This window comes from Ambystoma mexicanum, chromosome 2p, assembly GCF_040938575.1.
Source record: "Ambystoma mexicanum isolate Mex_15411 chromosome 2p, UKY_AmexF1_1, whole genome shotgun sequence".
Taxonomy (NCBI): Eukaryota; Metazoa; Chordata; class Amphibia; order Caudata; family Ambystomatidae; genus Ambystoma; species Ambystoma mexicanum.
Genome location: NC_090923.1, coordinates 1,240,640,105 through 1,240,663,653, shown reverse-complemented (window position 1 = coordinate 1,240,663,653; position 23,549 = coordinate 1,240,640,105). Strand labels below are relative to the sequence as shown.

Here is a 23,549-nt window from a genome sequence, read left to right as displayed (position 1 = left end):
GCCAGATCAATCATATCCGAACATTCTTGGGGTTGGGGGTCAACTTGGGCGATAAGATCCTTTATGTCATCCCTCGGTCCCTGATAAAATAGAGACATACATTTATCGCGTGGCCACTCGGCTTCGGCTACCAATCGGTTGAATTGGGCGACATATGCCACTAGCTCCTTATTTCCTTGCCTCAGGGTCAGCAATTCCCGATCCTTACATAAAGTGGCGGCCCTATGATTAAATATTTTCGCGAATTCACCGAGAAACTCGTCCCAATCATATGAGATTGTATTGTCCTTTTGAACTAAGGGGTTCGCCCATGCTGCAGCATCTCCGGTGAGATAGGAGATCACGAATGCTGTCCTAGCCTGATTGGACCGGAATGCTGCTGGCTTCGTAAGGAAATGGAGGCGGCATTGCGTGATAAAGGTGGAAAATTTCTGCGGGTCTCCTGCACACCGTTCTGGTGGCGCCAGGGGAACCACGGCCTCTGGGGTGACTTGTACCTGTACTGGTATATGACCAGGCAAGGGTGCTGTCTGGGCGGCCAGGCTACGTACCTGCGCAGACAGCGTGGCATAGTCCTGTCTGGACGCTGCCAACTCGCCCTGTAGGTCTTGCAAGACGTTGGCAATTTCCTCCATGACAGTGATGGGGATGGCTACGCCACTCAGGCGCCAGAATATTACGTGGGCTTGTGCTTCTGTCAGGGTGCCCAGGTCCTAGGCGCAGGAGCGACGAGGTACCAACCACCCCCTCAATGGTCTCAGTGCCTGCAAGTCAAAGCTTACACAGGCCTCTTGAACCAGAGCGGGGAAGGTGGGTTAGCATCTCGATGGGTGGATAGGTAGGGGGATTTTAGGGTAACCGGATTGAGGTTTAGGGAGAGATTATGGATGGGGATGGGGATTTTGGGTAAACGATGACTGCACACTTTCCTCCAAACTGGCTGAAGGTTCTGTTTAAACACCTCCACATGTAAAGGTGTTTCCCTTCAGATTTCCCTTCAGAACAAACATGTATATGCCCCCATGAACACGAAGACTAAACATGTTAGAATAAACATCAAACAATTATTGACAAGAGCCCGTTGCAGTTTCATGAGCACAGTCACATGCACCAGCACACTTAGCTTTTGCTTCAGTCTTTTTAGTCCTGTCCTGCAAAGGCTGTCGAGTCCTGTGCCACGTCCTTGCAATCTGAAGTCCAGGTTCAAATCGGGTTCAAACTAAAAGAAAACAAAGGACAAGCATTAGCGTATGCCTTTGGGCTCTGTCGGTCTCTCACTCCCATTCACTCGTAGAACACGCATTCAGCACTTGGTGTGCTTCAAGATTCTCAAATTGCTATGGGCGCTCTGCCGCGCGTGGCTTGCTATTTCCAGGTTTTGCCGTTTTGCCCAAACGCGATCTTTCTTCAGACAGAGTGCCGTAAGTTGTACTTATCCGCCTCATGCGCCTTTCCGGCGTATTCTTCGCAGGACGAATGTAAATTAAAGTATAACACACTATTGTTGACTTTCACACATGCGCCAATATGACTCCCATGAACCCACCCACTTAGCTTTTTTGTGGTGCGCAGGGGCTCTGAAGGGGTCGGGAAATGCCCCCTGCGCTTCCCCTAAGGGTTTCAGGATCTGCTCGAGCTGAGCGGTACTTATCTTTTCTCTGCGAGGGGCCGGATCGCTGTTCCAGAGGCTCTGGGCCCCTCGCGTGTGGATTCTGGGGAGCTGCTGGGCTCACGTCCTCACTCCTCGGAATCTCAAGCACAAGCCCCGTGCCTTGGGGCTTGCGCATGCGCATTCGTCGCGCGCCACACCCAGCGCGGCTTCCCATTGGCTCGCGGGCCCGCGAAGCCTGCTGGGAATTGTAGTTCCGGCGGGCTGAACGCTGTATCAGTCTGCAGAAAGGGCACAACAGCCCTTTAAAGTACGGAAACCCTCTGGATCTGGGTTTCTTCATGGTCCCTGGCCCCACAGCCCCAATAGTACTGGGCCAGTCTTACCCCTGACAGCCTGTCTTCAAACTGATGAAAACTTGACAACTTTCTGAATATACTTAGGCCCACATGTTGACAATCGCATACTGAACTCGAGTCCTGCCTCATTCCTCTGGCTGGCCACTTATTGGGAATTTAATTGCTCATTCTTTTTCTCTTTGGAGCAAACCTATTTTGGATGGGTGTACTGTAAGTTCCAATAAATCAAGACTAGAACAAGCACTAGCCTTTACCCTCGACTTGAATTCTTCACTTGGCACTCACAGCTGCAGACTGTTTTGTGTACCCGTCGGATAATGAGATGGTTCTGTATCCACCATTACCCATGCAGGAAATTCCTATCTGGCTGTGTCCGCTGCGGACATCACAGTCCTCAACCTTCAAAATATCACGGTTTCCAAACATTACAGGACACAAGGCAAAGGAGACAACTTTGTGTGTTCACGCCAGGTTTTTCATAGCCTACCAATTCAGAAAATGAAGTGCCTAATTTCTGTCATTGAATAGTCTAGCCCGTGCTCACCCACCTGCTGCATTGTGTGAACCCCCCTACTCAGTCAACCCTCATACGACACCTGTGGCTACAGAAAAAAGGACTGGTCTTAGCAGCAGAGTGGTCCGAATTATTATAGGCGAATTCAGCCACTGGTATTAAAATTGACCAATCGTCCTGGACCATGGTAGTGAAGCAACGGAGGTATTGTTCCAAGGTTTGATTTACGCGCTCTGTTGGTTTGGGGATGATATCCTGAGGAAAGAGCGCGTTGGATTCCTAGTATTTGGAAAAGATGTTTCCAGAACTGAGAAATGTATTGGGGCCCTCTGTCCGATATGATCTTGGAAGGAAGTCCGTGCAGTCGGAATATGTGTTCCAGGAAAATTCCAGCAAGTTCTGGCGAGGATGGCAGTTTGTACAGAGGTGTAAAATGGGCCACATGAGTGAACAAATCAATGGTGACCATGATGGTTGTGTATCCCCTGGAAGGTGGTAATTCCACAATGAAGTCTGTCACTATAAATTCCCAAGGCCTTGTTGGAAGTGGAGGTTGCTGCAATAGACCCGCCGGTCTTTTGTTGTCATGTTTGTTTTGATTACAGACAGAGCATGCCTGAATATACAGTTGTACGTCAGCTTTCATTCCAGGCCACCAAAATTGCCTTTGTATCAATCGGAGGGTATTGATAATACCTAGATGCCCGGAGTAAAGAGTATCGTGACAGAGATTTATTATCCTTTGCTGTAGTTTTTGTGTTGGGATGGCCAAGGCATTGTCTTTGAACAAGTATCCATGTTTGGTCTTCAACTTCCACTGATTCTTGTCCGAGACATCTTTCCAGAGCCCCAAGGATTGAGTCTGAATGCGGACTTCATCTAGGAGGCTGGTTACCTGGGCTACAAATATTGTGCGGGGAAACATCCTGGGAAATGTTCGGTCTTCAGGAGGTTCATAGTCAGGGCGCCGAGACAAGGCGTCAGCGATTACGTTTTGTGTTCCCGGAACATGGTGAATCTGGAACAGGTATTGGGCAAAGAAGAATGCCCAACGGGCCTGACGGCTGTTCCTGCATTCCAGGGCCTGTAACACTTGGAGATTTCGATGGTTCGTTCGAACCTGGACAGGATGTTTAGCTCCTAGAAGTAAATGACGCCACTCGGTGAAGGCTTGACGGATGGCTAGAAGTTCCTTTTCTAAGACTGAGTAATGAGTTTCACTGGAGGTCAATGTCCGTGAAAGATAGGCAATAGGATGTTCCAGCCCTTCATCGAGTTCCTGTTTCAGAACTGCTCCGATGGCATAGTTAGAGGCGTCTGTTTCCACTAGGAATGGTCGATTTATATCCGGTTGAGCCAGGATGGGGGCTTGTGTAAATTCTGTTTTCAGGCGTTGGAAGGCCTTCTCCTGGGCTGGGGTCCAATGATAGGGAGTATCTTTCTTCAACAAGGAGATGATCGGTTGAACAATCTCGGAGAAGGATGGTTTAAACTTCCGATAGAAATTGGCCAAGCCCAGGAAAGATTGGATCTGTTATACGGTGGTCGGAGTTGGCCAGGATAGTATGGCCTTAAACTTGGATTGATCCATTCCTATGCCATCTGGGCTAAGGACAAATCCTCGATAGTGAACAGTGGAAACATGAAAAGGGCATTTCTCGGGTTTTGCTAGAAACTTGTGTTCACGTAGCCATTGTAACACTGCTTTAACATGTTCTTCATGCTTAAGAGGATCCTTAGAGAATATCAAAATATCGTCCAAGTAGTCGATGACGAAAAGAAATAGCATATCCGAAAACACCTGGTCCATAAAGCGTTGGAAGATTGCCGGAGCATTAGAGAGTCCAAAGGGCATGACCAAGTATTCGTAATGACCAAAGAGTGTTCTGAAGGCTGTCTTCCATTCGTCTCCTTCTCTAATACGAATCAAATGATAAGCACCCCTGAGATCCAATTTGGTGAATATTACGGCTCCTCTTACGGCTTCCAGGATATCTGAGATCAAGGGTAATCGATAACGATCCTTACGGGTGCACTGATTAAGACCTCGATAATCAAGACAGGTCTGAGCTCCTTGGTGTCTTTTTTAGGAACAAAAAATAATGAGGCTCCAGCCGGAGACTTGGATGGGCGTATGGTGCCGTTTTCTAGGTTAGTATCTAGGTATTCACAAAGGGCCTTTTTCTCGGGTTCAGACAGAATAAACATCCTTCCAAAGGGAATCACAGCTGAAGGTTCGGTTTCAATAGCACAGTCCTCAGGCCTATGGGGTGGTAAGGCTTGGACAATAGCAGAAGAGAACACATCGGCGTATTCCTGGTAGGCTTTAGGAACCTGGATGATGTTGGAGACCATAAGAGGACCTTGCTGAGTTGATGAACGTTTTTCTGATGTTGTCGGTGAAGGATCCAGGAGCAGACAATGGGACATGCAAAATTCGGAACCTAGGAACAGGGAACCTGCTGTCCAATTGATGTATGGGTTGTGTTTTTGTAGCCAGGGCATTCCCAATACCATTGGGTAATGGGCAGATTTTATGATGTCAAACTTTCTTTTCTCGGTGATGGTTTATAGCAAGCTCAATTTCCTTAGTCTGAAGGGTTATGGGTCCAGAAGAAAGAGGTCTTCCATCAATTGCTTCTACAGGCTGCAAGACGTTCCGGGATTCGTAGGGAATATGATGTTTAAGGACCCATTCCTGATCTATGAATATTCCCACGGCCCCACAGTCCACTAGTGCCAGAATGGGGTAGGATTCCTTCTTGGATGACGATAGGAAGGCCTGTAAGATTACCAGGGAGTTTTGTCCAGGAGAGTTCAAGGATGGTATAGATGTGGAGCCTGCATCTCTCTCCCGAAACTGAGCTCCATCTAGGATCGGGAGATGACGTTTCCCGAACGCCGTGGAGGGGCTAAGGGACATTCTCTGACTAAATGCTTGTCCGAGGCACAGTACATGCATAAGCCAGTATGGATCCTTCTCAACCTTTCTTGGTGGGATATGGGTCCACGGAAGGCCCCTAGCTGCATGGGTTCGGGTTCATTTGTAGGAACAGGAGAATCTTCGGAAGTTGAAGGGGCCCACAAGAGGTTTTTTTTGGATGGGTGACTTTGTCTTCCTTTTCTCTGCCCTTCTTTCCTGGATGCAAAAATCAATTTGTAGAGAAAGATCCATAAGTGCCTGGTAAGAACGAGGACGTGCTACCCTGGCTAATTCATCCTTAATATCTTTATTTAGCCCTCTTCGAAAGAGGGTGAAGCAAGCTTCAGAAGGCCAACCCGCTTCTTTAGCCAATTGCTTGAATCGAGTTACGTAGGTGAGCATGTCCTGAGAGCCTTGCTGGATAGGGGTGTCACGGTATTAGTTTTATGACGGTACAATAACCTTCTTGCCAAATGACGGTATATCATGGTTATCGCGGTATAGCAGGTGGAGTTAACTAATCTTAACAAATATTTTCTAAAAGGTCATAAATTGTCAGATTTATCATCACAAACAAAACCATGCACCCAGGGCCAGAATTGGGCTTTTCAACATACTTTCCACTGAAATGCCACCCCTTGCTTGCACCAAACACAAACGCACGTGTGGAGAGGAGGGGGAGGCGGGGCCCTGCTGCGACTGGCAAAGCAAACTGAATAGCTTTTCTTAAGTGGTCATTTAGGCTTTTAGCTCCCCCACTGGCTACTGGTGAAGATGAACATGTTGCCATATTGATAATCTGCATGCCACAGATCAATGGAGTCTGATGGTAGTATACGCTGGTGCGCATACACACACACACGCTCACGCACTCTCTCTTTACGTTAACAGCCTTTAGTTTACTTCTGGGCCAAAAGGTGTTCAGTAATCACGGACATGTTACCCTTTGGTATGGCAGCAGGGAATACCCACAGAGATGATTAAATTTCGCAGTGTGACTTATTATATGTAAATTCAATGATAGAACCAGGGAAATCCGCCATTGTCATATTTTTAGAAAACATTATCCATTATAAATATATAAACCCCAAAGCCGCCAACCCAAAGTCCCGGGAGGATAGCTGAGCGGCAACGTGCGTGCCTTGGAAGCAAGACGACACAAAGCAACACAGGATCGATCCCTGGGTCCGCGCTTAGAAACCTCTGGGTGTTTAAGCATGTTATAAATACGCAACTAAGACAAAAACAATTACGCAACAAAATAAACAAAACCAATTTCTTTAACAGCACCTCGATGCCCTTGGGCTGTGTGAGCGCTTTAAAAAAAAAATGTAAATAAAAAAAAGTAAACCCCTTTCCTTCTTGGCACTGTATTTATTCTTCCTATTGCTAACTTGTTGATTTTGTGTCAGGCACGTGTGGTTTATGGAATGGCATTAAAAACTGCTCAAACTGAAACTACTTGGCAGACGGCACATCCAACAGTGCAAGACCAAGACTGCGCAGAACTTGCTTACTGCAGCCTTTCCAAATCAGATTGAAAAGCACACTTAACAGTATGAACGGTATACCGGTATAAACAATGTGACGGTTATTATTGTTCAATTAAGTGGTTCACGGTATCTTTAACGGTATACCGTAATACCGTTACAACCCTATTGCTGGAAATCGAGTAAACGTTCTTGAGCACTAAAGACCTGTTCTGGGCGGTCAAACATGGTTTTTAGTGCTTGAATGAATCCATCATAATCATCCAAAAGGGGATCTCCGGTGTTAACTAATGGTGTGGCCCAGGCTAAGGCATTCCCGGAAAGGTGAGAAATAATAAAGCCCACTTTAGCCCGAGGGGTGGAAAAATAATAAGGTTTAAAGGTAAAGTGGACCAAACAGTAATCCAGGAATCCCCAGAGGTTTTTTGCACAGCCATCATATTTGTCAACAATGCCGCACAATAGCACACTGTCCTTTGTGGCAGAGTCCCGTGAAAGTACCAATTGTTTTAGCGCAGCATTTTCCGCTTTCAAGTTCTGTACTTCGGTCGTTAGTTCTTGCATGCCAAGCATAAGATCCTGGATGGCCGCCTCCATGTCTATATCGACTTCGGTCAGGTGGCGTCTCAATCTGTCACAGGTTTCCCCCCCTTCTCACCTGTCTGTGTTGCCTGATGTCCTCTTTAGGCGGAATCTTCTTTCGTATGGTTCGGGACTTAAATAAGCCCACTCGGCCGTCCTCGGTTTCCAGGTTACGTTCAGCTTTGATGTCCAGGATCAAAGGAAAACTCCGGGGATATTCAAGAAGGAGTAGGGGGGCCAAGCGGAAGCGACGCAGGGAATCCGGGAAGATTGGAAAGAAGGAAGAAGTCGGGAGAAGGGAATCCAGGGGCCAGGGGATAGCAAGTAGCACAAGAGAAGGTACGGAGCACACGTCCGATCACAGCTAGTAGCAGCGTTGAGACGCGCGGGGCCGCAGGGTTGTGGTTTCTTTATAGAGGACGCTGCCTAGAACGTGAAGACGGGTGAGCAGCGTTCTGAGCTTGCCGCCATTTTGGTAGTATTATGGAGTGTAAGGCCCGACGTGTCAGGGACCCGGAGGACCAGAAGGGGCGAGGATGATGGTTCATGACACTCCGGGGTTCTTTTGATTAATAGCTTCATGTGTGCTATGGGTCGGCTCGGCCCGCTTTGGTTGCGGTTTCTCTTTGTGTCTTGTACCCCCTTCTGGGGTATTCTGATTATCACCCGTTGTAGGCTACAGGATTGTCATGCCACACTCCACCTGCTATTCGTGCAGCGCTCTGTACCTTTGCTCCAGTGGCGGTGCTAGGTTATGCAGTTGGTCTCCCTGGTGTGCGTAGACTTGATCTTGGCTTCTGAGTGCTCAGTCGGCTGCTTCGCTTCTGCCCTTAAATCGAATGCGTGAGGAGCAGGGCGCTGCCGCACTGGCATGTTTTCTGTCGTGTGAAGTGGCTTCCTCTTCCGGTGGTCTCGGGCTCTGCTGGATCTCCGACATCGCGGAAGAGGCTGTGCTGTGCAGGCTGCTTTGGGTCCCTACCAACCTTGATGACTGTGTGGCTCTCCCTTGCTGCTCCTCCCGAGGGGGAGGACTTCCTCGTTTTGCACGGCAGCGCAAGCCGGCATCTTGCACGACTTGGCTGGTCTCTCCTTCTCTTCATCTGCCGGTGTGTTTTAGACCCTCCTTGGAGTGGAGCGAGAGGTCCCATTGGTTCTGGGTTTGACAATGAGGTTCAAATAGGAAGAGGATTCAGCCTAGGAACCCTCCCGTCCCCTGCACACTTTCATGTGTTTGGACAAAGTCCACTACTGTATTTTGGTATTAATGCGAAGAAAATATAAACCAGGAAACCCAGTTTTGTAATTTTAGAATAAAAATGTATATCTTGAATATCAAGTGCATATTATTTCAAAGGAAGAACATAACAAATTCAAGAAGCAAACAGTGCATAAATAGGTCACAACAAATTTTAAGAGATAGTGGAATCCAATTCATGTGGCGACGCGTTTCGAGGATACTTTCCTCTTCTTCATGTGGACAAAATTGAATTCTTGATACACAAAGAAAAAAAGAACATTTGTACATATTTACATTTTTACCTTAGAATAGTTCATATTACATATGCTGTACATTCCGATATCATCAGTTAACAAATCTGTGTCATTATTTGAATAAAAACACACCAAAGTAAGTACAATCGACCCTGTACCCATAGGGCAGATTAGTTCATATTTCAATTCTAGGTGATTGGGGGGAGGGGGAGGTTCAGGCCAACGGTTCGACAACAGTGTAGATAGAGAAGTAACTCAAAGTGTTTAAGAAGAAAGTTATTTAATTTAAAATACCATATGAGGCACAATACAAAAGAAAAAGTCTGAGCAAAATAGATTACCAGAAAGCAGTGTATTCCAGAACACTGCGTGCAAAAGAGATCATGAATAGAAATTTAGGCAATGTGATGACCCTCCGCGGGTAAGATCCTCCAACTGGAGAATATTAAATCACTGCAGTCATAGGAGACATAGAGGGAGATAGAAAATATGTAAATCTAAAAGCGAATTTTAAATAGGCATCCAACAATAAGCGCTAGTTCAAATAATATACCTGTGGAGTGTGCAGGATAAAAGTAGCAAATGGGGTAACCCATTATTCGGAGAACGTGACAGTCGGATGGTCTCATATGGTATTTTAAATCAAATAACTTTCTTCTTAAACACTTTGAGTTACTTCTCTATCTACACTGTTGTCGAACCGTTGGCCTGAACCTCCCCCCATCACCTAGAATTGAAATATGAATTAATATAATAAAATTACAAAACTGGGTTTCCTGGTTTATATTTTCTTCGCATTAATACCAAAATACAGTAGTGGACTTTGTCCAAACACCTGCAAGTGTGCAGGGGACGGGAGGGTTCCTAGGCTGAATCCTCTTCCTATTTGTCTCTTATATGTTGGGGTCTTGTGCCATGGCCCCAGTTCCTCCCCCGCACCTAACATTTTTCGAATGAGTTCATAATTTTCATTGATTTCGAGGTGTGCATCAATAATCAACCTTTTTGACAATGAGGTTGCAATAGATATATATCTGAGACCATGCGTTCTACTGTTATGATGTGAAGTATAATAGCATGACTATATATGGTTTTCTCGGGCGCTTGGTGTTGCCTAGCAATAAGAACCAAACCACAACAAGACAGACTCTATAATTGTATGATGTGAAAAGAACCGTTTGAGAGTAACCTACAAAGGGAATGGATGGGAGCGCTCCTGGGGGTCTGATCAATGTTACTTGTAGCATACAATAAAGTTCCCTGATAACTATTGCTGTGTCGACTCATCATAGCCAATCGACCTTAAAGAGACCCTGAACATGGCTACCTTGCTCAGTTCCTATATAACCAACGAATGCTTGGGACTTTGCAGTGAGAGGATGTGAAAGGGAATCTACTTTGGCATTCCTTGTCCCCAGAGGGGTGGGGTCATCCCTAATGGATCCAGTTTTCCTGTCCCCTCGGAAGGGTATAGCATTGTTGGCTCATCTCCCTAGCCCCAAAAGCGTGGCTCCACCTTGGGATGAAGGGACGGGTTCCCTCATTTGTCACACGTCCTACTCCTATGCAAAACCAACCTTTCTGAGTCCGTGCCCATTTTGAAGAGGCAAGATATCTTGACAGCAACATCTGCTATCATAGCAGCGCATTGGATTTATTTGGATAAACTCTCTGGACCTACCATTTACGATCTCCCAAAGCCATTGGATAGTGATAATGACTTGGCGAGTAAGAAATGGTGTGCTCTGTATGTGGAGAATTAAAAGGGCGAGTGGCTTTTTATTTATGCCTGGCTAGCAGCTTGAAACCTGGAATTTGTACCCACCAGCATGAATAGGAATTAATGTGTATCTGCCACTTGACATTCAACGCAAAATGTGCAACTTATCTGGTTGAGGACCTTATCCTCTTGCCATCTCGTTATAAGCAGATCCATAACAGAGCTCCTATGTTTGAAAGGATCAGCTTTCCAAAAAAGCAAGACACAAACTGAAATAGTCTTAGACTATGCTTTCTTCATCTAGTATTTCCTTTGCTCTGAATACTGCACCTTTTGCAGACTACCTTCTTGACCATAAATATATTGCTCCCCACCAAAAAGAATCACTTTTTAATGCATCACTTAAGCCATCGTTATGTATGGCAACATTCTTGCTAGCGAATGTCTCCATCCGCAACTAACTATAGTACATCAATGTGTACGGTCGGGAGATGGTAGCATTAATAAAAGTGCAAAAGGCAGAAGCTTTGAAAAGTGTCCTTCCCTCTGTAACCGCAAGAAAGGTTCTATTTAGATTGCAGGATTCCAAGTGATTTAATGTGTCAGCTGCCGCCACTCTTTGTAATCAAGTGTGGCTCCCCAGGGGCCTAGGTAAGATTTTGAAGCAGGAATGTCCTACTCTCGGAAGTTGGGAGTAGATGATGAAAGCAGTAGTTCCGCTTGAATTATTTTTAGTTGAATAAAAAAACATTAAATTTGAAAATCGTACTTTTTTTTTTTTTTTAGCACCCATACTCTTCGTCTAACATAATAGCCATACATAACATTTTTCATTACATTGAATTTTTAATGGCCTCAAATAACATGCAAAGACAACAGGGGTTGAAATTGCTGGGAGCTATTTAGCTCCTTGTTGTTGCCTAGGGGAGCCTAGCTGGCTTGACACCAACAGCTTCAAGGTGCTACTTTTGGCACCCCAAGCCGACTCCTGCCATACAAACATACTCGTGTGACATTAATTTAGTGTGGTTTGGTATTTGTATAAATGCGCATTCGGGCACTTCCAAAAGCCATTTAAAGGCTAATACATCCTCTCTCTGTTTTTCGTTGTTTCGTCTTGTGAGCTCCTTGAGGCCCATGGGTGTTTGGCGCAATACAAAAATATAGGTAGATAGAAAATATGGTAGATATTTAATAGGCCAAAGATAATGGCAAAATGTTAGTTTTCATCTCCTATGGAAGTAACATGTAGGTCATGAACTGTAATAACTCCTGCTTTCCCAGAGATGGCTCCTGCGTTCACCTTTGTGGCCAGCGCTGCTGATGCCTGTCCAAACACTTTAACAAAACTGTGCAGGGGACACCAAGGTAGGCGCGTGCGTTTAGGTGAATCCCTGTTTTGTGTGTTGTTGAGAGAATGTCACTTCCTTTAGGGAGTAAAATAGGCAGGCGTGCCACTTATCTGGAGGGTTAAGTCCAACCGTATACTTTAATGTAATAATGTTTCACTGGTCCCCAACACTGATCAAAACTTGGCCAAGGCCAACAAGAAATCTGGTCTACTTGAGACGCATGAAGATCTCCTATCAAAAACATAGGGTATCTTTAAAGTGCATAAGTAATATCACTGTAAAATTAATTGGGATTTGCCGGGGTACTAGAGACTGTTAATTGCAATCAGCTTGTAAAATGGCTATCATATGCCGATGATGTGGTGTTGACTGGACGTACGCCGGGCTAGAGAGGGCTGCTAGGGAATTGTGCTCCTATGCTGAGGATAATGGATTAGAGATACATTTTGAGAAAACCAAGTATATGATTTGCGGTGCCACCAGAGTAGAGTAGGAAAATTATGCTTGTATAGGTGACATTGAAAGGGTGTCTACTTCTAAATATTTGGCATATGACATTGAATATGTAGGACACACAAATAAAAGTTGACTCTCTGGTAAGTGAGCTATGGCTGTTAAAAATCCAATGTGCCCCCTTTGAATTTGCTAGGGATCCTCTAGGACGCATACATTGAAAAGTTTTTAACATTTTAACTTGACTGTATTTGAAGAGATCGATTGGAAGCCAGATTGGGCATTAGAATTCCAAGAACTACGAGCACAATTTGTAAATGAACTGGGCTTGTGTGACTGGATTATGAATTACAACAATTTACATAAATTAAAATCAAATGCTGGTTATGCTAGGAATTCCTGTACTTACAAAAAGCTGCAGACTAAATTTATTGCCAACAGTCATGGGGCCTAGAATGGGGATTCCTGCTGATAAGAGAATATGTAGATTCTGTAGAACGGATAACACTATTGAAACTAATAGACATGTGTTAACCTGTTTCACAGATCTAAGAAATGTGTACTTGCATTACCATTGGAGGTTTGTCTATGATATGATAAGTCATTTATACCGCGCCTGTACACAAGTGTTTCTAGGCGTGACAAGACAAGGATGACAAAAAGCGATCTTACTAGGCTTTGTGTCATTCAGATTGCGCAAGTGCGGTGGGGAGGGAAGGGGAGAAGTGCCACGGGAGAAGGGGAGGTTCAGGGCAGAGTGCAAAGGAATTCATAAGTGCTGCTAGGGAGGTGGCTCATAAGTGCAGATAGTCAGGAACTGTAGGGTTGCAGACACAGTCCCTAAGTGGTTAAGAGACCCGGAGGCAGTGCAACGGCAAATGGTCGTACACAAGCCTGGTCCCGTAAGTTCAGTGGGTGGCCAGGTAACCACAATGCGCAGCAGACCGGGACATCAGCAAGGGAGAGGGAACGAGAAAGCGTAAACGAAAAGGAAGGTCTTGAGTTGCTTCCTGAACCTTGGATGGTCCTGCTCAAGTTTGAGAGGGGCAGGGAGGCTGTTCCAGAGGGAGGCCCCAGCCGAGGACAGAGATCCATCCCCCACACTTTGCCTGGAGAAGCGCCTGGCCCTCAGAGAGTTGGAGGTGGATGAGCAGAGGGCTCGAGAATGAAGATGCTTAGGAAGAGAAAGTTGATGTAGTGTGGTCCCCGGCCCCAGAAAGACTTGTGGACGATGCAGAGGGTTTCAAAGTTGACCCTTGCCGCCACAGAGATCCAGTGGAGAGAAGTCAGGGCTGGACAGATACAATCCCTGGGCTTGATGCCAAAGCCAAGTCTTGCAGTCCTGTTCTGGATTAGTTGTAGAGTGTGAAGAGTAGAGGCAGGCGGATTTAGAAAGAGGCTCTTGCAGAAGTCCGGGCCTAGAGAGAACCAGGGCTCTGGAGACAATGAGCTTCTGGGGGAAAGTGAGAAAAGGAAGAATGCATCTGAGGAGGGGCAGCTGATAGTGTGACTTCTAAGAGACGTCAGAGATGTGAGTAGAGAAAGAGAGGGTGGAGTCGAAGATGACACCGATGTTCTTAACCTCTAAGAAAGGTGCAGGTAGAGAGCCCAGGATTGGCGGCCAGTGTGAGAGAGGGAAGGCGGGAGCAGTTCTACCAATGAGGAGGATCTCAGTCTTACTGGCATTAAGGCAGAGATTGCTAGAAGCACACTATTCCTGAATTGCAGACAGCCAATCTGGTATGAAGGATCAGAGGAGGCTGAGGGGAGCCTGAAGGAGAGGTAAGTGTCCTCCGCATAACACTGAAAGTTAGAACCAGAAGGTAGCAATGCGGTGGGCCATTCAAACATTAGATCTCCGGACACCCTGTCTTTTTGTAGTTGGTCTAGACATGCAACTTTGGAGAAATGGATGAGCTAATTGCAGTTCCAGGAGGCACATCCTCTGATTGGGCATTCTAGCAGGTCAAACGTGTGTCTGCATCTTTGTTCCACGGGTGACTGCTTGAGCTACCAGGAAGGTGCATCTTGGCTGTGCATGGTGATTTACCTTGCCGGATGGCTTGCATGTTGTCTACGGCATGTGCATGCTCTGTTGTTAGTCAAACCTGTCGCTGGCCTTAGCACAGGACTCCGCCAAGATGTGGTTTGAGGCATACTAAAGAATCTTCTATAGCAAGATGCATGGTTCACAAAGTATGTTGTGACAAAGCTTGACCAAGGTACAGCTTTGAAATAGTTGTGCTTGGATCTAAAATGGATATAAAATGGATTGGCAAGCTGCCGTTTTGGGAGAAGTGTTCAAGTGGAAAGTCCATTTTCTTAAATATCACCCTGTTCAATTTATGGCAATTGGTGGTGAATAGACTGAATTGAATGGAAGTTGGACTTGGTATTGGACAGTCAATTTCAAATTTATATTGGGTTTAGAAACGTTTCTTAGAATTTTTAAAATGTATTGACATGTAATATGAAATGTGCACTGATAAGGAATTTTTAAAGACATTTTAGAATTTGGCATAAATTAATCTGATTTAAGTAACTGGTTTTTGGAATGTTTATTGGAATAATGAGTAATGTATTTTGGAGTAATGATTTTATTGCATGATATGATAAGATGTGAAAAGGTCAATTTTGAGCTAAATACATTAAATTAAAAACATTTTAAACGTAAAATTAATAGGCATATAGGCAGGCTTGGTCATTAATGACCCTTTCACTAGGGCCTTGATGGGGCTTAGTGCTGCTAACAGCTAAGCCTGCTCGCCAAAACAGATTTTAATTCTGTTGCGCCCGGGCATGTTGCACAGTGTGCCGTTACTCGCACCACCACCACCCCAAAAAAGAAAACCATTCCCTTGGCTAAACGGTGAGCGTGTGTGGCTATGCTCCTTCATCGATGAGACGTTTTGTCCTACCAAACATGGCCATCACATGTAAGTGGCTCAGGAGCAAGCCCCTTGCTGCTGTCTATCAGGCAATATGTTAGGAGGGAGATAGCATGGTGAGGGTGGCAGGGGCTCAGCACTGGCATGGGATTGGCAGGCCTAGTGTGGGCGTACCAATGGGAGGAAGAGGCAGTGTCTGGGCAAGTTGGGTGCTGCAGGTACAGAGTGGCACCCATAGCAGCGGGCATCCAGCAGCTCCCCCTGAACGTAGGCTGTCAATGGCATAGATTTGTGATGCTGATTGGCTGAACTGTGAAGGAGTGGTAACTGTAATTGAATTCCTCTACAAATCTGCTCACATCTCAGTTGTAAGAATGATGAAGCAATGTGAATTGAGAAGGAACACAACAATGGAAAATGACTCCCATTCTTCATACCACTGTGGATATTTCTATCTAAGGATTTGTTTTCTTCTTTTGTAAGTCGATGGATATTTACAAGGGGTTGACCTCTCCAATAACCATTTTAAGCTTGTTTTCCTTCCTGCCGTTTAGCATAAGGCTAGAAATTTTTTTTTATCTAAAAATGTTTTTCTTCACTGAAATGGATTGACAGCCGACATGAGCAGAGGGCATCATTTTTGCAATTAGTAATTGGAAGTGTGGTTGTGGTTGATCTTCTGCCAATGCCTAACTTTGTCAAATTTCGTTTTTGAATTTAATATTGGTCCTTTGTATTTTAGGAGATGGCCAGTTCAGCGAACGATGACGATAGCAGAGGCATCAACCCAACAGAGTTTTCTGATGAAATCCTGCTGCATATCCTGAGTTACGTGCCCAGTACTGACCTGATTCTTAATGTCAGACGAGTCTGCAGGAAGCTTGCAACACTTTGTTTAGATAATAGTCTAACCAAACAAGTTGTGCTTCACAAGGAGTATCAGGTAACTTGAACTCTTGGTTTGCACAAATGGTTGTGCTTTCCTTTCCTCCTTCTTTGCCATATACAGATGCAGTAATGATTTATTTATATAGCGCTTTCGCCTAAGCGCTGCCCATAGATCATATTTACATACAACTATCGCCCAACCGAAGTTGGTACACATTTATCGACCTTGGAAGAATGAAAGGCTGAGTTGGCCTTGCTGGGATTCGAACCTGCGACCTGCAGATCATACACAGATTGCAGCAGCTAGCTCACAACCTGTTCTTACCAGCACTGCTATCTGGGCATCCTGCAGTGGTGGAAGTGGACACAAATCTAGTGGTATTCTGGCTGCATCCAAAAAGGGAGTGAGATGGCGGAAAGAGCAAAGCGAAGGGAAAAGTGCGGGCCTGACCGTTGATTTGCAATGCTTATTCGCTCTTGTGGCTTTGGGGGCTTAACAAGAAAGGGCCTAGAATAATAATAAATGGTATTGGATTCGTCCCAAGCAGAAACATCCAAACAATATGTTATGTCACATGGCCGAGGAAATGCAAAACTACTGACACCAGAATTAGTTTAAAGGGTTTTATTAAACAAATGTAACATCTAAGACTATTGCATGGAAATGGGTTCAGGGTGGCTGTCTCGTAAAGATTCTTGGGAGATGTAGTCATTTAAACTCTGCATTATAAACTGACGACAGGAAACAAAAAGCATTCATAACGTTCCAGACAGGAAGGTCTGTTTAGGTCGCTCTAGCATTGTCCATCCTGGGGGGGACTGATGGAGGTGGTGGGGGCGGGGGGGTATCCTGTAGCACTCCTTCATTTTTGGAAAATGTTTTCCACGGTTTGTTGATTTTCAGCCTAAGGGTGTTTCCCTAGAGGTTTGGAGGGTATTGTCTTTAGAGCTCCTGAGAGGTCTGCGTCCTGTTCCAACCAACCTTCCTCTTCCTCTCTTGAGCCAGGGAGACATTACTTAAAAAGTTGTCCACAGCAGTCCAACTGCTACAAGGCAAAGTGGCCTTGTCCTGTCGGGAAAACGCTGTGTTAATCCAGTCTGTGTCGAACTTACAGGGAACAGTTAACCAATTGTCCAAGAAAATCCATATACACAAACCAATCTATCGGGTACTGGATCTGGTTCCAGTATGGGAGCAGGTCCAGTGGAACAACTTCCTGTTCCGACTCACAACTAGCATTAACACCTGCCACCCTCCCGGCTCCTGGAACCTCACATAGTGTTTCATCTCCTCCACTACCATCTAAATATGGTGGAGATCCTAAAGAATGTAAAGCGTTTATGCCCCAATGCAGAATTGCAGAATGGCAGAATCCATTATCTCAAAAGGCCACAATTGTATGTATCCTATCAGGCTAAGGTTTCATTTATTTTGTTAAGGGTGGAAAAATCTGCCGTGGCCTGGGCCACTCCATACATAGACAGAAATGGCATACTCCTGACCAATTCTTTGGAGTTTTTGGAGGCCTTTTAGACCACGCTTGACCACCAGTATGCAGTGCAAGTTATCGGAACAAACTCTTAGGAATAAGTCAAGGGAATAGATCCGTATTGACATATATGGCTCGTTTTAATGGCCCAGTTACACAAACCGATTCACCTGAAAATGCTCAATGAACTATGTTTTTAAAGGGTTAAAAGATGACCTCAAAGATGCTGTGTGTGAAGTAGTCATGCCCCAAGATGCCTTATAAGAATACATGGCTTTGGTGATCCAAATTGATGAAGATCTGGTGAGAGAACACATAAGATGAGAATTCTGTAGCTCCTATCCCAGGTGAGAAAGATGAATACTCCCAATGAATCACAACCCATGGAGTTAGACTGTACAGCAGGTCCTGTAACCACAGAGGAAAGGGAACAAAGACAACATTTGAACCTCTGGTTTTGTTGCAGGGATACAGTTCATGCTTTAAGATACTACCCCCATCACCAGCGAGAAATAAAATCACTCGTTCTCCATAGGGAATCTGAGGGTGAGTGAACAAATTGGGGATTCCCGTGTTGTCGTATGTCGCATCATGCACATGCAATCCTCCCATCCCTTTTATTATGGTTGATTTAATAATGGGACAACAAAGATGCAAAGGAGTGATGGCCTTAATAGACGGTGGTGCCATGGGTAACTTCACTGATGTTTCCTACACTCACCTTCCATTCCTCTAGTATCCAAGACCAAGACAGCGCCGATTATGCCAATTGACCGGTCTCCTCAACTACAGATCTATTCCTTCGCAAACCAGTCCATTACTAATGATATGTGCTCAATATCATCAAGAATACTTTGATGCCATTGCCGCTCCACATTTTCAGGTGATGTTAGGCATTCCTTCGTTGAAGTATCATAATCTGTCACGACTTGAGGGCCGCGTAGATTAGGTATACCTCCATCCCCAATCACAACAGAGAGGTAAGATAAACTCACTGTTCAGTTATTAGGGCCACAGGTGGCAGGAACAAGAACATTGGGTCCCCTGAGTGGCTGCAATGGAAAAAGGCAAATTGAGCAAATGCACAGCAGGGCACGGGGTGCAAGAACACACAAAGGCAATGTGTAACAAAAGAGCACCTACCAGAGTGGAAGCTGGAGGGTGGACAGAAGGGAGAAGGAGAAACGGGAACCCTGCTTACATTTTCCCCCCGGACGGTGTTCAATGTTCCCCTCAGTAAGTGGTGTTGCAGCAGCAGGATGTGCCCATGACAGCGAGTCAAGGCAACAGTAGAGACTGACTGGTTGCACCCGAGTGGCAGGAAGAAGGCCAGGCAAACCCCCTACCAGGTTGGAAGTTCAGCGTGGTTCATGTAGGGCTAGACACAAAGAAGTCCAAAAACACTTAGCAGAGGTCGTGGATGCCAGGTAGACGGTATGAGAGGCGGGGTACCAAAGGACAAATCCGAAGCAGTCCGTGAACCAGAACCAGCGTCGGAGCAGTTCCAAGCGAGCAGAGCAGGCGGTCATCTAGACAATGGGCGAGGCAAAAGGCAGTCCAAAATCGTAATCCAAGGTCAGAATCCAAAGAGAAGTAACCGGGTCAGAAAGACGAAACGCCACACGCTGGAGAAAAACAGCTGAGAAGCGCTGTGTAGCGCGCACGAGAGCTGTTTATAGCATTGCCATGGATTCCATATCATGTGAGGGTGGCTACTGTGTCACGTGACGTGCACGGCACTGCGGAGATGTAGGAACGTGACTTCTTGCTGGGCGTGTATTCAGGTGCCATGGTAATTGCCATTGTAGAAGCAGCCGCAACTGCCAGGAACACTGTGTCCTGTGTTGTGCACTAAACTGAGTTTGTGGGCCGGTTAGCCGAGAAGCCGACAGGACGTTCCTCCGCTGCTGCAGTGTGGGTGCATGAGACCTGTGAGTGGGCGTGCCTTAGGGTGTCTGGTGCAGGTTGGATGACTGCTGGGAAAGTGAGTGCATGACACAATCCCCTAATTGACTGGAAAAACCAAAAATGTGCTTTTCAAGGGGATTAATGCCTACCTTTTTGTTACCATGGTGGTGCGCCCCTGTCACCAGACATCTAGGTACCTAAGATAAAAAGAGCCTTGGTTACTAATGTACACATCCCTCAAGAATACGTGGAATATGTAGACAATACATTAATGACAATTTGGAGGAAGGATTCATATGCCATTCAACGTCACCTGCAGGCGCACCTATATTTTTCAGACCCAAGAAGGATGACCCAGAACGAAGACCATGTTTTGATTATAGACAACGCAATGATATCACCATTAAGAAACGGTACCCATTAACACTCACTGAAGTCCTTTTGTATTCGGCTAGGGGACAGTACTTTTTCTACCAAGCTGGACATAAAAGGATTTTATAATCTTATTTGCTTGGCAGATGGAGAAGAATGGAAAATTGCTTTCAGAACCCAATTCCGACATTGAGTATTTGGTAATGCCATTAATAAGTGTGTTCTGACAATTCCTTTGAGTGGCTTCTCAGACCAATTGCAAAAGGTTTGAAATGGTGCATATTATGTGTGCTCGGGAAGAGTTTTTCAGCCCTGGGATGAAAGGCTTGGCCGTCAGTTTTAGGGAATAATGTGTTGGAGTCAGCTCCTCGGCCGGAACAGGATGCAGATCTCTCAGGAGCACTGGAGACCATACCCTCCAAACCTCCCAGGAACCCTTTTGCATAAAGCGGGAGCGCTATTGGACACCCCCCCGGTTTGTGACTGAAGGTATGTTAGGATCTGGAGAGGGGCCAAGACCAGTTTTTGGTGAATGGGGCAATAAAAAAGGCAGATAGAAACTGGAGAGAGCAGAATTTCTTACGGTCTAGTACACCTAAATAACAGGTACTCCATAATGACTCGGACAAAGAAGAGACAAGATCTGGACACAACTACACAAAATACCTTTAGACTGTGATGGCGTGCACTCTTGAAGTTTCTCCGGTCTGGGGCAACTAATGCTGTTGTACAAACAATGACGTGTGGCTTTCAGCCTACCATCCACAGAGCAATGGTGAGAGAGAGAGGGTGAATCAAACTATTGGGTAGTATTTGAGATGTTTGGTTACGGAACAAGAAAAGTGTTGGACCCAATTACTCCCACTTCCTGAATTTGCCTACAGTGATTCATATTCTTTGATCAAGGACACTGTTTCATTTGTCCCATGGAATCCATCCACGTTCTCTACAATTTCAGCAATCAAGGGAGCTATTGTACCGGTGGCCCAAGAATATGCGACCCACATAACAAAAGGACTCCTCACGGCTTAACAGCACTTACAACAAGCCCAAGAGTTTGGTTGTCAACACACCATATCAACATTCCATCTTGCAACAAAAAAGTTGAAACCTTGGTATGTCGCTCCTTTTTTTTAAATAATTTGAATCATCGATCCTGTTGCTATGGAACTTACCTACCAAGTATAAGATCCATTCAGTCTTTCATGTATCGTGGTTGAAACCTGTTCAGAAAACCCTTGTATATCTACACCCTGTCTCTGCAGGCCTACCTGCTTTAGGACCAGAGGACGAGTATGAAGTTCAGAACATCATCGATTCAAGACTGTTTAATAAGTGTCTGCAGTATCTGATTCATTGGAAGAAGTATTGGTTCAAGAAACACTCTTGGAGTCCCACTACACACACACACACGTCATGGCTCTGAGACTTGTATCTAAATTCCATGTTCAGTATCCTGGAAAACTGGGCTTCCCCAACGAGAGGGGTAAATGGGAAAGGGCATGCTGTTGGGGTTGCAACCCCAATCCTGTTTCCCAAAGACATGGGGTGTCTCCATGGCTCACGGCACACCCAGGGATACGAACCAACCACATTCTGACCCCCCCTAACCCACGCCTCACCTCAGGGCTTTCGATATGGCTTACCAAATACATAGAAAGAAAGGCAGTCCCGATGCCTGCAGACACTCTTCTCATGCCGGTGGGCGCAGAGCGAGCTAGCGTGCAGAGTCTTTCCTCTGTTTCGGGACTGCACGTGGAACGTGATTCACAAGGTATGTAATGTGGCTCATGTTGCTCCCTCGATGACCAGGTGTTCTGTATAAAAGAGAATGAAAGCCCCACGTCATTGTTTGTGCCGGTGGTTTTCATTGCCTGAGGCCGGGGAACCTTCAAGAGTGCAAGCCTTCAGTCTATAGGTATTTACTGTAGTTGTGTCCAGATCTTCATGTCTCTTCTTCGTCTGAGTCATTATGGAGTACCTGTTATTTACTTCTACTGAACAGTAAGAACTTCTGCTCTCTCCAGACTTTACATGCTTTTTATTATTTTCCCATTTACCAAAACCTCTCCAGATGCTCCTGAGAGGCCTGCATCTTGTTCCAGCCAAGGAGCTGACACCGACCCATTATTCCCTAAAATTGACGGCCAAGCCTTTCATACCCAAATGTTTTCCCTTAGTGATGTTACTACAGCAAGTGAATCCATCAGCCCCTTGGCAACACATCTACCTAATGTATTTGGTATTTATTTTTTGTATAGTTGTCCAAAGGTTATGCAATTATCATGGTTACCATGGACTTCCTAACTAAGATGGCCCATTTTGCTCCCCTTCTGCAAGTTCCATCTGCTCCTACCACGCCTGCTTGTTTCCTGCAATACATCTTCAGGCTCCATAACCTGCCTTCTTTAATTCTTGCTGAACGAAATCACTTGGCATACATTGTGAACTCTCATTCATCTGCTTCCATCCCCAGACTAATGGACGGATGGAACAACGTAACCAATCTTTAGAATGGTATCTGACAATATGATCGACCTACTGCCGAATAACATATTATAACCCCACTCATTCCTCCACTGGCAAAGGTCCCTTCATGTGTACATAGGGTTTCCATCCTTGGCGCTTCCCAAATGGTGCCCTCTGTGATGAATCCAATGGAGTCATTGCTGATGTCCCAGTTGGAACCTCCTCCCATGTGGCCAGGGGATGGTATTCACTACCTGATCCTGGCCCTGGGGGCGGCTGTAGGAGGGAGGATCACATGGGAGGAGACAAACTCCAGGGAGATAGCATGGCTTCATTGGATGAGTCACAGTATCCCCCGTTTGCCTGTGAAGATGATCCTCTCATAATTAAGACCGTTATGGCCTATTGTCATTAGTCTTCACCTCCCCCTTTTGAAGAATAGGGAGAACCTTTCTCCACGTCAAATGTGCCAAACCTTCAACCTTACTCTATTTAAATCATCCAAAAATACTCATTTAAAACGATTGCAAGTGATTATTCAAGCTTTAAAAATCAATCACCAACAATTAACTATTTGTCCCAGAATCAAGTACTGGGATGAGGAAGAGGGAAAGAGTAATGCAGAGTGGGAGAAGCTGTAAGCCTAGCAAGCACTCTAGGCTTTCTCCACAGACACCTGTGCCCGGGAAATGCAAAAGATGGAAACAAGATGCAAGAGGCTGCTGTTGGGGAGACGTTTAACCTCTTCGTGAGGCTCGAATGATCGAAAAGTAGAAGCAGGTGTGGTGGAGCCGGGCGCTCACCAGCGAAGAAGAAGAGAGACGCTGACTAAGTGTGTTAGGCTGAGTGGACGCCAGGAGCCAGGCAAAGAGACTGGTACAAGCAGCCCCTTTCATACTGCAGCCTGAGGTAAAGCTGACAAGTGGACGAGACTCGGGGAGAGACCAGAAAACAAACTGGAAACAGCCACAAAGTTAAACCAGTTGGCGTACCTTCAGCGAACGAGCCCGAGAATGCCAGCAAGAGCTGGTGAGTCAGCCC

At 45.6% G+C, this 23,549-nt stretch overlaps 1 protein-coding gene across 1 annotated transcript in view; it reads left to right on the top strand.

Moving 5' to 3' along the window:
* The window catches only part of FBXL18 (F-box and leucine rich repeat protein 18), a 595,630-nt gene that overhangs the window by 73,077 nt on the left and 499,004 nt on the right, over positions 1 to 23,549 (top strand). The window contains exon 2 of the mRNA XM_069645540.1: positions 16,124 to 16,324. Within this exon, the coding sequence (XP_069501641.1) occupies positions 16,124 to 16,324 (201 nt within the window). The remainder of the gene's footprint in view (positions 1 to 16,123; positions 16,325 to 23,549) is intronic.